This window comes from Pyrus communis, chromosome 14 (assembly GCF_041283825.1).
Source record: "Pyrus communis isolate YQ-2024b chromosome 14, ASM4128382v1, whole genome shotgun sequence".
Classification (NCBI taxonomy): Eukaryota; Viridiplantae; Streptophyta; class Magnoliopsida; order Rosales; family Rosaceae; genus Pyrus; species Pyrus communis.
The window spans coordinates 1,010,720-1,025,298 of NC_142578.1; the positions used below are offsets into that span (position 1 = coordinate 1,010,720).

The 14,579-nt window shown below is 35.9% G+C and overlaps 2 protein-coding genes and 1 non-coding gene across 4 annotated transcripts; all 3 read right to left on the reverse strand.

The window, feature by feature from the left end:
* Window positions 1-3,715: 3,715 nt before the first annotated feature.
* LOC137714009 (U1 spliceosomal RNA) lies at window positions 3,716-3,876 on the reverse strand. The gene has a single exon (XR_011065353.2). It is a non-coding gene; the product is annotated as a U1 spliceosomal RNA (small nuclear RNA).
* A 606-nt stretch (window positions 3,877-4,482) lies between these two features.
* LOC137712431 (5'-3' exonuclease family protein) lies at window positions 4,483-8,238 on the reverse strand. 2 transcript variants are annotated; one of them, XM_068451507.2, is made up of 12 exons: window positions 8,021-8,238; window positions 7,844-7,880; window positions 7,533-7,707; window positions 7,342-7,420; window positions 6,872-6,916; window positions 6,544-6,693; window positions 6,301-6,415; window positions 6,017-6,117; window positions 5,808-5,905; window positions 5,616-5,708; window positions 5,294-5,520; window positions 4,483-5,177 (listed from the first exon to the last, which is right to left on the reverse strand). In XM_068451507.2, the coding sequence occupies exons 1-12, from the start codon at window positions 8,096-8,098 to the stop codon at window positions 4,657-4,659; spliced, it is 1,719 nt and encodes a 572-aa protein (XP_068307608.2). In that variant the 5' UTR covers window positions 8,099-8,238; the 3' UTR covers window positions 4,483-4,656. The 2 variants fall into 2 exon arrangements, with proteins under 2 accessions (XP_068307608.2, XP_088539965.1); XM_088683839.1 differs by having other exon boundaries at window positions 8,037-8,168.
* Window positions 8,239-8,919: 681 nt separating this feature from the next.
* On the reverse strand, window positions 8,920-12,330 carry LOC137712003 (alpha dioxygenase). The gene is made up of 10 exons (XM_068451155.2): window positions 12,047-12,330; window positions 11,657-11,917; window positions 11,385-11,534; window positions 11,040-11,170; window positions 10,664-10,877; window positions 10,369-10,514; window positions 10,031-10,258; window positions 9,712-9,914; window positions 9,366-9,609; window positions 8,920-9,252 (listed from the first exon to the last, which is right to left on the reverse strand). The coding sequence occupies exons 1-10, from the start codon at window positions 12,143-12,145 to the stop codon at window positions 9,027-9,029; spliced, it is 1,902 nt and encodes a 633-aa protein (XP_068307256.2). The 5' UTR covers window positions 12,146-12,330; the 3' UTR covers window positions 8,920-9,026.
* Window positions 12,331-14,579: the final 2,249 nt, after the last annotated feature.

Here is a 14,579-nt window from a genome sequence, read left to right on the forward strand (position 1 = left end):
ATGCCGCCCATCAGCTGTAGAAAGTTGAAACTTAGACGGAGAAAGAAAACGAGAGAGAGCAACAGAGAAAGAAAATGACCAAGATAGAAAAGGATGATGGATGTAGAGAACACATGGGTTGTGGAGAGTAGTTTTATTATTTTAAAGATGTAGATTCAATAAAATATTATAGTCTAATAAAGTGATTGATTTGATTTACATTAAAAAAATAATAATTTTAGAAGGAAAAGACCTTTTTTTTTTTTGTGTCAAATATATGTTGGGCCACATATTTTTTTTTACCCAAAAAAATAGTGTAAAATGTAATAGGTTCGACCGGTGCCAACCTTATTCAAATATGCATGGTCTCGGAAGATGTGAAAGTAATAAGATAGTGTATACACTTTTTATATTGGTTTTAGTATTATTAATTGTAACTTTTTTTGAAAATTAAACTAAAATAACATACACTATTTCTGTAATAAAACAAAATAAACACTATTTTTAGAATTATAGCAAAATAACCACAATATTTTTGAAACTGAACTAATATAACTCATACTATTTCTGAAATTGAACCAAAATAAACACACTATTTCCGAAATTAAACCAAAAGAACCACATTATTTCTTAAACTGAACCAAAATAATCACACTATTTTTGGAACTATTACAAAATAACCCACACTATTTTTGAAACTAAACCCAAATAGCCCACATTATTTTTGAAGATTAGGCCATCATAATCTACAGTATTTCTGGAAGGAAACAAAATAACCCATATTATTTTGAAATTAAACCAAAATAATCAACATTATTTCTATAATTGAACCAAAATAATCCATACTATTTTTGAAACTGCAACAAAATTACATCTATTTTGAAACTGAACCAAAATAATGAGTTTTAAAACTAGGAGATTTTCAGCCTTATGAGCCAAGATTTTCACTACGTTGTGTTTAGATAAGGATTTTGAAGAGCACTAACGAGTTTTAAATTATTTCTTTACTCTTCACAACTAGTTAACTTACTTCCCTGATAATATCATCTTGTTGGTTGATAATTAGCATTGTTGGGATAGGTTGAGCATGCTCAACTTCACAAGTCAGGTCATACATCTCATCGACATGTGCCTTTTGAATAATATATTCTACTTTCAATATTGTTCCCTAGATATTGTTTTTTCTTTTTTTTTTGGTCAGGAATTACAATTGATTTGATACGGGAAATACAAAAGCAGACAAAAGGGCGAGGCCACATGGACAAAGATTGTCTGTTCTTCTACTTTCGATATTTTTTTTGTGTTCTTTTATTTTATATGGTCACGATTAAGCTATATTAATATTTTATATATATTTTTTTTTATAAAAATAATAAGATAAAATAAATAGTAATATAAAATTTTAATGTAACTTAACCGTGACTATACAAACATAAAAACACATAAAGTACCAAAAATGGAAGGCAGACAATCCTCATCAGGACACAGACGGCCAAACCCAGACAAAAGATAGAAAATAAAGGTGATTGGACCCCAAAAAAAGAAGGAAAAAAAAACAAAAGATGAGTTAACCCACATGAAAAAGAATACAAATGTACAAACTGCAAACAGATACATGGACACAACCAAACAAATATTTAATGGGAGTGTGACCCCGGTAAATTTCACGCGGTTGAAAACCTAATGGAAAAATTCAACTTTTTGATGGAATAGACTGACTGAATGTGACTTCCGTCAGCGGCATTGGCTGAAAAAAAGAAAAATTAGTGTTGCATGTGGGCTTCTTTATTATTGATGAAACTTTAGCTTTTATTCTTAATACTAGCCTCTTGCCACACGCATACGCGTGTGGCAATTGACCTTTTTATATTAGTTTATGTCTTTTAATTTTTTTTAAATAACTATTTTATATTTTTATTAAAAAATTATTCATAAAAAAAATGAAGCAAAACCATGAAACCGCCCACTAACATGGGAGTTTTTTTTAATTAAAGTTTTAAATTTAAAATTCATTCAAAATTAAAATGTGATGAATTACTTTAAATTCTTATGGTTCAATTGTAATTTTAAGAATTCTTGAAGGACAATTTTTGGTATTTTGAATGCTTCACCAAACTGGTCTTCTCCCTTTATATATATAGATATTGTATTTTGTTCTTTTTATTAAATTTCAGGCTTTTTAAATTAAATAAAGTTAGGTTTTTTTAATCAAAATGGTCCTTGAGATTTGCATAATACATTACTTTAGTCCTTGAGACTGAAAATCAATAGAAATGATCCCTGAGATTGTCCACCATACATCTAGATGAGACAAAGAGAATGGTAACTTTTAGATGGCTAACTCGTTGTTTGGCCGAAAAATGACTCGAAAGTAACTGCCTTGGTCTCGAGTTGGCTACTTTCGAGCCATTTTCTAGCCAAACCACATTGAGTTAGCTATCATGAAAGGTACCATTATCTTTGTCTCTTCGAGAAGTATGATTTTCGTTTTTGAATCACTCGATTTCGTTGAGTATTGAAGAAGTTATGAATGTTTAAACTTTATCTAGTTTTTGGCGAGTTTTTTAGTTTTCTTGCGGACTAGTCACCTTTCAGGCTATTTTCTAGCCATATCCGGCGACCATTGGGCTTCCAGATGGGTATAATCTTGTTCTACACTTTCCTATTTTCATTTTGATATATTATAAGTCGAATTTGGTTAAGAAACGATTGAGTTACGAAACTTTGAAAATTGCCCAAATTTTCAACCAAGAGTTACGGGACACTTAACGGAGTTTTTAAAGGAATGACTAAAATAATGGATGGTGGACAATCTCAAGGACCATTTCTATTGATTTAATCTAAAAAACCAAAGTGATGTATTATGCGACTATTTTGCCTAAAAAGCCATAAAGTTGTAAGAAGATTTTTTGTCAAAATAAACTTATCTCAAGCCATTTTCATTAAAACTCCCCTCTATCAATTAGGATTTGTATTTTCATCGTTTCGGTCATTTAAAGATTCTCGTTTCCAAATATGATAGGAGATAAAAATATACGTTGCAAGTATTTAAACAATGCTGGCTTCTAGAAACCAACATGAAAATAAGAGTGCGGGTGCAAAATAACACTATTAACTGTACTGTGAAGCACAACCATGGAAAAAGCAAGGATATAAAAAATTACGCCATGGAGCCGTCGTTAACGGCAATATGTAATATAGAAAAGTTACAGTCTCGAATTCATCGTAGTTCATCGTGCATCAATCTCTTTACAGGTTCCTCGGCCTTGTGAGCAGCGTTGTCGTAGACCTGGGCGTGATTTACGACATCTTCAACAGCTCCAGGTCTAAGTGTTGCTCGCCCAACCATACCGGCCTTAATGGCAGATGTGACCTACACTTTGAAACGACATAAAGAACAGCTAAAGAAAACAAGAAGAATCCTAGCACAAGTATCACCCCGTCCAAATAAAATATTTACATAGTAGTTCTACGTCCTTCTCACAACGTCTTTTTTTACTTATAGCACCGAGTATTTTGTGTTTAAAAACAAACGTCTCTCATGAGATCATTCTTTTTAACTTCTCGCACCGAGTATTTTGTGTTTAAAAACAAACATCTCTCTCAAGATCTACGTACTGTACATGTTTCTAAATATAAAAACATAATAAATATGATATCTACATATTCTTCTTTACTTCTCACATATTTATATAAATACATAAATGTAAACCCAAAACATATTGAACTAGAAATGATAGGGGCCGCGCGCACGCAGGCCCCCACTAACACAAATTATGACGTTGGCTCTCCCGCTTGGTGAGACCATAGGAGAGCACCCCTCCTAAGTGCAACGGAGGTCACAAACCTAGGATATGGGCCTTCTTGATCGCCCATTAACCCCGTCCAGGTAAGTAATTGTTTCTTTACCTTTCCTTCCATTTTATATCCTCTACCCGCCGCATCCCCCGGCGCTGCGTCGATGTGGGACAAAAGGGCATCCCTTGATTATAACTTAAGTTTCAATGCTACCAATGACATGGCACAATTTTTTTTCATTTTTTATAGTTTTTAATCCAACTTTTACTAAGGAAAAATATGACAAAAGTGGTTTTTAATTCAAAACCTCAAGCAAATATTCAAGTTGTAAATGATGATTTGATTTCTTGAGAGTTAGTCATTTATTTTGCTAGAGGATGTCTTGAGTTCAAACTTAACAGACAAAGTTACGTTAAACCACATAAATCTAAGAACATAGTTTGTTCTCAAAAGCTAGTGATGTTGAGAATGGACAAAAATTCAAACTTAGAAGTTCTCCTAACATTGAAAGAGAAATACCACTAAACAAGGTAATGATGTTTATGTTGCTACCAATTCGTATAATGAAAGACTTTTCCATCTCAAAAATTAGTATGTGAAGTTTGTGTTAAAATTTCCAAATTTTATCCTCCAATCATGATTTACTAATAGATTTGCCTTTTTTCAATAACATGGAAGAAAAAGAGAAAAGAAACACTAAAGAACTAGTCTAACTCTAGCAGGCTCAAAACAGTCATCGAAAAAAATTTGAACTAAACACGGAAGAGGTTCCGCAAGCTCTTGAAAATCTACCTCGCTACTTAAACCCAACAATAGCTCAAGAAAACTAGCAAAAGAATGTCAAAATTTGAGAATTAAAATAATTTATAGAGAAATAAATCATACACGGGAAAAGAAATTCAAGATGCTGCCATTTTTACTCCCAGAACTCTTGCAGCTGCTTCTCTTCACCTTCTCATTTTTTACCACCCTTCTTCCCTTGGGAAGCTTAGAATTTACACTTTCCTGAGATTCTGGAGTTATACACACAATGTCCGAAGACTCCATCTCCGTCACGCCCGAAACCCGTTCACTAACACTCACTATATGATCCAAGTGAACAACATCAACTTTCCTTTTTCTGGAGGGGCCATTGTCGAGAACTTTTACCTTCATGCCCAAAGCTTCCACCTCAGGAGCTGCATTCGAAGTTTGTTTAGTGTTTTCGCTACCTGTTTGATCCGAGCGAATCTCATCTTTCCGCTTCTTGAAAGGATTGCTGAGAGGAACCTTCAATGGGATGGCCTTGGGTGCCATTGCCCCTTCCATTGTTCCATTATTTTTCGACTGCACAATCAGCTTTGCTAGTGCTGCAACTTCATCCAAACACGCGTTCTCATCCAAAACTGGATTCCGCATTTCTGTAGAACAAAATTGTAGCACCGCAAAACATATGCATTATGCACTAAAATTTCCACAAGCAGATATAAGATGCATGTAGGGGCATTGAAAGCGGAGAAACTTCAACAAAACTTGCCTGTATGCCTTGTATTATCTTTCTGACTTTTAAGGGAGGGAAAGGACACAAAACAGCTAACTTCTGCAGATACAACCGCAGTCGCAGTTCTCTGGGTTTGATCAGAATTTCGATTTTTGATAGGATCTGGATGATGTCTTGGAGCGGGGAAGTGATCAAAGGCCTCCATATTTATGGGGTCCAACTTTCCTTCAGCAATTGCAGTAGCTACTGATGAAGGCATTTCTCTAGTTCAATTTGTAATTGGTCAAGGAAAAGAAATGCAGATATTGTAAGAAATGTTAAAACCCAAAAATGAAAAGAGAAAATAACACAAGGATACGGTCCAAGAAAATCGAGTTCTCCACCTAAAGACTGCACAAGCTTTTGTGGAATTGGTTTCATATGTTTGACCTTTTTCTTGTCAGCGTCGTATCTACATCAAAGTATAGAAAGCCAGCGGGAGTCACTAATTGAACCAAATAGAAAAGGTCGGAATATTTATTACTTAGTATGCAAGTCTCAGATTGGTCACATTTGAGCATGCTGAAAAACTGCAACAGCTTCTCTGAAACATTTGGGGTAATCTTCAGCCATTTGACTGCCCTTCTGCGATTTAAGAGCCGATAAAGCCTGCAAGAATGCCACCACGAAATGAAGCATAAGGCATCATGGAAAGCTCTAACAGAGTAGAAAAATCAATTATAAGCGTAGGATTGTCGAAGATGTGTACACCATACTTACACGATCTAAGTTGCGATACTTAGCAACCAAGGCATAAGCTTTTGCAATCCCAATTCCATGAACAGACGGAAGGAAATCACAGCCAGCCAAAACACACATGCCTGCAAAAAATGCCAGATCAAAAACTGGTCCACTTCATACTTTCAAAGTACTTTTTACAGCCAAGACACACATTTTGTTACTGTTTCAGATTATAGCTTAGGGATGACGTAGCTCCAAAGATATTTTCGTTAAAACGTATGCAGATAGAAAAAAATAATACTTCATTGTCAACTTGTACTAACCTGTGAACAATTCCTGATCAAAATTTTGGAACGAAGGTGTACAACTCCCTGGATTAAAAACATTCTCCAGCACTATCTCTTCGCCATTACCATAGTGGTCCATCTTGAAGACAATCTGTTTGCAACCAGTGCAAATCAAAACAAACAAAACGCCAGCTAGTTCAATAACATGTGATTGAAAAGAAGTCAGTCGGAGAGTCAACCTCCATCTGCACCATATCAAAGGTTTATGGAAGGTCTTACAGCTTGGCAACCATATGCCACAAGATCACTGTCCTCTGTAATCACTGCAGCAATTCCACCCTTTTCTGCTTCGAGACTGCACAGGTATGCTAGCTGTGCATCAGCCTCATACGGAGCTACTACAAATTCAACATTCTCTGATCTCAGAACCTGAAAGGCCAATAGTGTGCAAAAGTATTCAGGAACTCGGGGTTAGGTTTGAATCCAATAACAAAAGGTAAAGGCAAAGGAACTGGTATGCTGATTTAACCAGAACTTTATAGAAAGTAAGACGCAATGATAATATGAACAGAATGGCCTGACCATGAACATGCATCAAGTAAATTACCTGTATCAGTTGATGTGCCATGGCTGGTGTCACACTCACTGCTCTCTAAAAATGAAGAAACCAACGCAGTAGGTAAATCAGATAGAAGATACGAATTTTAGAACTAGCAATACTGAATATTCACGATAAGTACTCGATGTAATGGGGAGAAATTAGATCTTTTAATAGAAACTGAGTCCGATTTTGAACAACATTCTATGCCTACCTTGTTTCTCAACATCCCGTGAGAGTCATGAGTCGATAAACACAAACATTGTTTAAATCAAGTTCCATCCATTGTAAGTATGGAGATGCTTATAAATAAGGAGAGCTAACCAACATAATTGTAATCTCCAAAACTAAGCAATGAGTACAGACATGGGTCAAAAAGTAATACATGAGTAATGTGTTCAGCTCAAAGTTTACGCATTTAATGATTTTTCGATGTAATGTGTAGATATGCAACACACTTCTTGAACAAACTTAAGTACCTGGAAGAGCTCAGTGGCAGCTCTAATATCCCCTTCTTTATATTTTGCCATTGCCAAATCACGATTAGTCTTCCGTCTCCTGAATCAGCAACAAGGTTGTGCATTAAGAACATAAACACAATGTCCACACAAAATTGATAAAACGAGGGGTTAAAAACAAAATGGCTATCCTCGAAATGAAGTAAACATGCCTGTGGCGCTCGTGCTCAGTGGTGGCCTTACAAGGTACATTCCCGCCATCAAAAACCACCACCGGTGTTATCTTGTGGTGGCGGAGCATATTTATCCGGTGCATAAAGTAGTCAATGTACTTCAGTTTCCTTTCGCTATTCGAATTCATACACAGCTCCAAACTACATGAATATGCTGCGCAACACAAAATCGAAACTTAAAAGTCACAAATAGATTAAAAATAAAAATCCCATCTCCCAACTGATTCAAAAACCAAATAAAACCAGCAAAGAAAATATTTTGACAGAATAAAAGGTGGCATTTTCTTTACCCCCTTTGTGAAGCCATGAATATGCATCAATACCCACCTGCAATCCCAAAGCACTCAAATTTAAGCTTGAAAAATCAAATGGAATAATTTTCAGAGAAAACCCAAATAAAAAATTTTGAAATTTAGCTGAGAATAATTATAAAAAAAAAAGAAAAAGAAATGGGGATTGAAATTTACCCGCTTTCCGGCGTACTTTTTTATATGAATGGGCGCAATGAAAGGCTTCAAGAATCTGAGAAGATCTTTGATGCCCATCTGCTTGCTCCTCCTTCCTCCGCCGCTGCCGTTGCTTCTGGGTTTGGGGTTTTTCTTTTTTCTAATTTAGTTGTTTTTTATTTATGAAAAATGAAAAAAACGAAGAGCTTGATGTTGGAGAAAACGGCGGGAAGAGGAGCAAATGGCAAAGTAAGGAGGCAGCGATACAAAATTGCGGATGACAGCTCCACCAACAGGTGTGTTAATAGGGGATTATTACAGACCAATGAGAGAGGGCCACGTTGCCCTGTTGATGGAGGGAAAGTTGTGGATGCTGATGTGGCGGAATAGGATTGGCTGATTGATTTTGGTTGTCTAAACGGGCGGGTAATACGCTGTCGGTTGTTTATTTTACCGCTTAATTTGGTTGAAAATTCCCGCGCTTTTTTTAAAGTAATTTTTTAAGGGCCTCTTACGGGCTTAGACTTACATAAAAGGGAAAAAGATCATTTTCGAATATCTTCTTCCAAAACCATCAAATTAAGTGATTCGGATCTTTAAAATTTGATCAAACGGTAAAAAATTATGATAACTTTTAAAAAATTTTACTAACTTCTCTGTTTTTGACCGTTTAATCAAATTTCAAGGATCTGGATCACTTGATTTGGTGGTTTTGGAGGAAGAGATCTGGAAATGATCTCTTTCCATATAAAAGAAACCCAATTTGCTACATCAATGTGTTCAATCGTTATATCAAATTACACTTGGCATCGTTTTAGATTTGGAAATCTAATTCTTGTTTGGTTTTTGTCATTCAATTTTAATGAATTTAATAAAATCTTCGATGCAACACAAATTTACATTTTCTAATCATTTCCAGGTGACGATAACTCAAATTTTATACTTATTTAAAAATTATTGGCAATGCATGCTTTAGGTATGCACAAGATTTCCAAGCAGAGAAAAGCCTCCATGATCACAAACATAATCATGGAGCTGGTCTCAGATATAAGGGTAAGTAGCTTTCTGGATTTGGCTCCCAATCCCACACCGAAAAGGCACTCGAACACTTCATCCATCTCCCTGTCATGTCTGGAAAATGCCTATCGATCACATCCTTCAAAGTCTCGGTCTTGTTAACCCATTCGAGGCCTTTCTCCGTGTATGTCTTCGAGTTGAAATTCGTCGTGAAGAAACGATCAGCTTCTAGCCTCCTAATTACATTGCCGATTGCACATATAAGTAGAAATGTAAGCATTTTACACTCAACAATGTGATGTTTTATAAGGGGGGTGTTGAGCATGTTGGGTTTACACCGCATACGCACCTTGATGCAATAAGCAGAAAGATGAAGAAAGCCGTCTCGCTAATGGCGAAGCCCTTTATCTTCTTCTCCGCATGTAGTCCGACTAGCAAATCAAGCTTCTCGACGTCATCTCCATACACCTCCTTAAGAGCTTCTGTAACTTCTTCATCATCTGTCAAATCTTCCCACCTGCTAATAGGAATCATCAGCAGGTTCCTTCTGAACTCGTTGTACCGCGCAACTCCTCTCTCTCTGTCTCTGTAAACTAATAACATTGATCGACAATTTAAGAGTCGTGAGAAAAAAAATATACAAAACCTCTTAGTCAATCATGGTTCGAGAATTAGGGGAGATTAATATGGTTTACTTTCTAATGCAGCCATATCAACTGGATCTTCTCGATCTTCTCCGTTACTGTCATGTGCAACGAGGTTCCTCAACCATGAGGGATAGTTCCACAATGTGACAGCTCCACATGCCTGGTGACCCATCGATACCAGCATTTGCTCCATCCCGATTTTTGACAGTCTTCGTTCTCCTTCCTTGCCCGCCATATCTCTCATAAGCATCCTGTGACATATAGCAGGACATATAGTCTTGCATACACACGAAACAAAAAGAAAGACTTTGTTCGAGTACTTATGGAAATATAGAGAGAATTAAGAGGAAAGTTAAGAGGGATATACTCTTCTAGTATGGGAGGGCATTTGTCTTCCGAATCTGTAGACTGAATGTCCCTAACGATGAGTTTATCTGGTAGTAGCGAATGCATTCTGTACACGCTTACAAACTCTTCGGTCAGTGAATACGGAACTCCATGATATCTAGGCTTCTTATGACCAACCAATCCAGTAAGAATTGGTCCTAATATATTTCCACAAAAATCTTTGAACCTCTTCCCCAGAAAGCCATACCTGCAACAGAAACAGTTAATCGAAATTTGGTATTCAGCGAACAGTGCAAAAAAAAACCAAAATGACTGCATCGGATTAATATTCTTGCCTCCATATATGTTCTAAATTACCAGTTGATTCTCATTCCGGCCACAAGAGTATCGGTCTTTAAGAGTTCGACAGTCCAATCAATTGTGTGGATTTTAGCAATGACAGCTGAAGTCACCAATCTTGCATGCCTGTAGAGATTCTCATCATCCAAATCTGGGTGACATACCTAAAAGACAACATATCCTCCTATTAGCTAACAATTGCGTAACATATTTTCGTGCATTAGTCTGATCCTGCTCGCGAATACAACAACGAAAACTTTTGATGTATAGATGCCGAACTACTAAACAAAGAATTATAACGAACTGAACTTACTTTGAGCATGTCACATACAGAATTATGTTCTTTGGCAAATAATGCTTGGAGAAGGGAGAATCCAGCCCAGCAATTTCGAACATCACCAGAGATAGGGATACCTTTTTCGTCATGCTGAAGGAGCCCATCTCCGGAAATCTTCAACTTTCCATTTTTGAATGTCCTTACTCTCTTCATGCCCTCCATATCATTCCCATAAATTACGCTCCCATCCCTGTATTTTGATGATCACCACACGAATGTCAAATTGTTTGCTTTTGTACAAAAATACTCGTGAGCTCGCGTACACACACACACATGTACACTTAGATGCGAACTAAATTTTGGACTAATTTGTAAGAGTTATGAACAAAAAAAAATGCTTGCAAAAACTTACCACCAGGGAGTCCTTGCATTCAAGGAACCAGATTCTGAATTCGAACCCGTGGGAAGTATTTTGGTCTTATAGAACTTGAATGATTTCAGAGGGCACCCAGATGAAATTTCTTCTGGAGCTTTAATCTCCACCTATACTTCCATCATATTACTAGCTAAATTAAGTTTTTGGTTTAGACATTGGGAACTGATATAAACACGACAAAAAAGTCATCATGCACTCATACTTCGTAAAAACATAAGGAAAAACTTTTACTTCGAACCGTGAACAGTGCATGATGACCTTTTTCGAGTGTCAATAACAGCTCACTCGATATAACAAAATTAATTATAAATAATTAATCACCTGCTCAGTGTCCTCCAAATGATCGACCCAGTCATGAATCATGAATTGTATCCATGAACATGCTATCATGTTGAACTGCTTCCCATTGTCTATGAATTTCTTCCTTGCCAAAAGCTTTGAGGCTACAACTGTAGGGTGAGGCTCCATCAACTGTCAATACAAAACAGTTATCTTTTAGCCCGTCTGATAACCATTTCACAATCAGTTTTCACTTCTCTCAAAGGCAAGAAACCAAAAACAAAAACAAGGTCATTTAGTACTTGATTACTAACCCCGTATGGTGAAGTTGAAGGAGGCATGTTGCGACCGAAAAAGGTGCCTTGGCTACCGATGAGATGGTCGTGAGGGTGATTGCATGTCCCGTCAGCCGTCCGATACGAGACTGTTTTGGTGTCGTATTTCTGGCCGTTGATTCTTCCGACGTGCAAAAGGTTGTAACGCTGGTGCAAGTGCCTTCTAATCCCCAAGTATGCAAGCCCTAGCAAAACTGGCAGTCTGTGCCATAATCCCAGCTTGTCCACAAAATGAATAACCTGAAAAATACACAATCATGTATTAAAAGTTTGGTCTCTCAACACTCAGTCTCCACTTCGTGAGAAAAGGCTCCAAGTGAGCGAGTTCAAATCTCATTAACGACAATAAGATCAGTGAAAGAGAGATACATAGAACAACAAGGCGTCGAAAAGAGACATTTTGGCAACAATATGCTGCAGTTGAGGATGAATGAAGGTTGAAGAAGAAGAGAGAAAGGAAAATGTCATGTTTTGCCACTTCTATTAATATTTCGTATAAGTAAACCGAAGGGTGAGTGAAAATATTCTAAGGTCTGGAGTCCGCTGGGGTTACCAATGAATTTAAAGGGCGGGCATTTCTTTATTGGCACCCAACAGTCCACGAGAAACTGTTGCGGTCTAAGTGTCTAGCTTGTCGAGAAATTTTTATGTATATCCGAAAAGCATAGTGCTCGTTTCATTTTAATTGAATTGTAACGTCACATGATGACAGTGCACTGAAAAAAATCTTGTAATCTAGTCTTTCTCACATTTTTAAAGACAATAAATGTTCAGAAAGTTTCAAGCTCTTCTATCTACATTAGGCCATGTATCTTAAAAGGAAGAAGGAGAAAAATAAATTTGGTGAAATTTCTCAACTAAGCTTTTGTGATTTGATGATTACGACTCTTTTATCTATTTTCATGCTATCTTCTCCATATATATTCCGTATTTATTTTTTATTATTATCATTCACTTACAAATCGAGGAATAATTACTTGATAATATAAACAAACATCATAATTAACAAAGTTTAGTAAATTAGTAACGATACTTTATAATGTGATTTTGTACAGAAGTTTCCCCACAAACTAGGTTCCATCTCTTCAAAGTGACATGTGGAAAAAAAAATTGTGTGGGGCTAAAATATTGCCCCTTGATATAACCAATCAACTTATTATGATTCAACTAGATAACAAGTTTATGTTTAGAATATAGTTTTTTTTAAAAAAAGGAAAATTAATAAAAAAAGATTTGAAAACTTTGAGTTTTAACGATAAGGACAAAATAAAGGGTAAAGTGAATAGTACCAGGATTGACTTTTTAATGTAAAAATATGGTTTTTCGTTAAAGTGAACAGTACCAAGAGTTTTTTGTTAAAGTTTCCTTAAAAAAACAGATTGCTTGTAAAAATATATATTTAATTAATTATACCACGTGATTATGTTCAAATACTACACAATAATTTCTCATCTCTAAGTGTAAACTATATAGGTAGTATATTTTAGTTTGATGTCCAATTAATCTTACGTCACTTGTACAATGCTACTTAAACATCTCATGTCCATGATACAATGTCTTGTGAAAATATTACTTATACAAAACATTATATCATTGATCCACAACGTCAGATTAACAGTGTAACGTGTCATCTGAGGGTTTCATACTGCCTCACATGCAGTTTAATAAATGCTCATACCTAACCCAACCCTAGTCGTGTTTGGTTTATATTTCTCGATCGTGGAATGCGTAGGTGATCCCTGTCAAGTGGCCATCGGAGAATGATGCTAATATTCTGTAAGGCAGATATCCAGATCAGTTGCGCACCTTGAATTACGTGTGAAATGTTGTGACTTGAGATGCATCATCACTAGATATGTATTTTTCCCATTTATGTACCCGAATTTTGATTGTTGTCTAATGCTTGATAAATGTATTGTTGCAGTGCCTATTCATCCACCGATCCACTGCCATACATTTCCAGCAATCGTACTAACAAACCACTAGCTACTGCGTCACTATCCATACGCTTACGATATTTCAACTATATACAAATGATCACTGTTATAAAACACATTTTTCGGACAAAAGGATATCGTCCGGCGAAATAAAGTTTTCGTTGCCAAAGGTTTTGTCTGGCAAATTTTCGAGCAAATGTGGGTTTTGACCGGCTTACTTTCGTCGGATAAAAATCGTCGTGGAAATATCGTAGTTGAAAATGTTGCGCGACGAAATTTTAGAATTAATATAGGACTTTTTTCATCGTTGCACAATGTCATGTGTGAAAAGATAGGACTGTTTCATGAAAAATATCTCTCATCATCTAACTTGGTATACGCCTACCGACAAATATATATTGTAATTTGTAACCAGACTATTATTTAAGACACTTCCCTTATTTATTTATTTATTTAAGAACTCGTTTGATGGTTGGGGTACAATGGATTGGATGAGTTAATTTATTAAATTGATGAACGTTGAAGTAAGAAATTGATACAACTTTTAAGTTTTTTCAAAGTTGTATTTTATACGTAAAAGATGGATTAGTCATGAAAAAATATCTCCCTTCTAATGCTAACATTTTTGTAGAATAAGATGAATAAGTTTATCTAATGTCCCGTCCATCTTTTATCTATAATTTCGACAAAATTTGAAAGTTGCATCAACTTTTACACGATGGGTTCATTCGAGAATGGGACAAGTTGATATAGGAGCCCTCTTCTTGACATGCCCCCTATTAGGAGAGATTTTGTTTTAATGTGCCCGGAACAAGGGGTGAGACATCATTTGTCACTATATAAGTAGTGAGATATTTGTGTTAAAAAATTAACAACATAAAAATAAAATTTTCCTAACTTATATAATTACACGTGGTACCACCCATCCAGGAACATGGAAAAATTTCTCCCTTATTAGTAGCCGA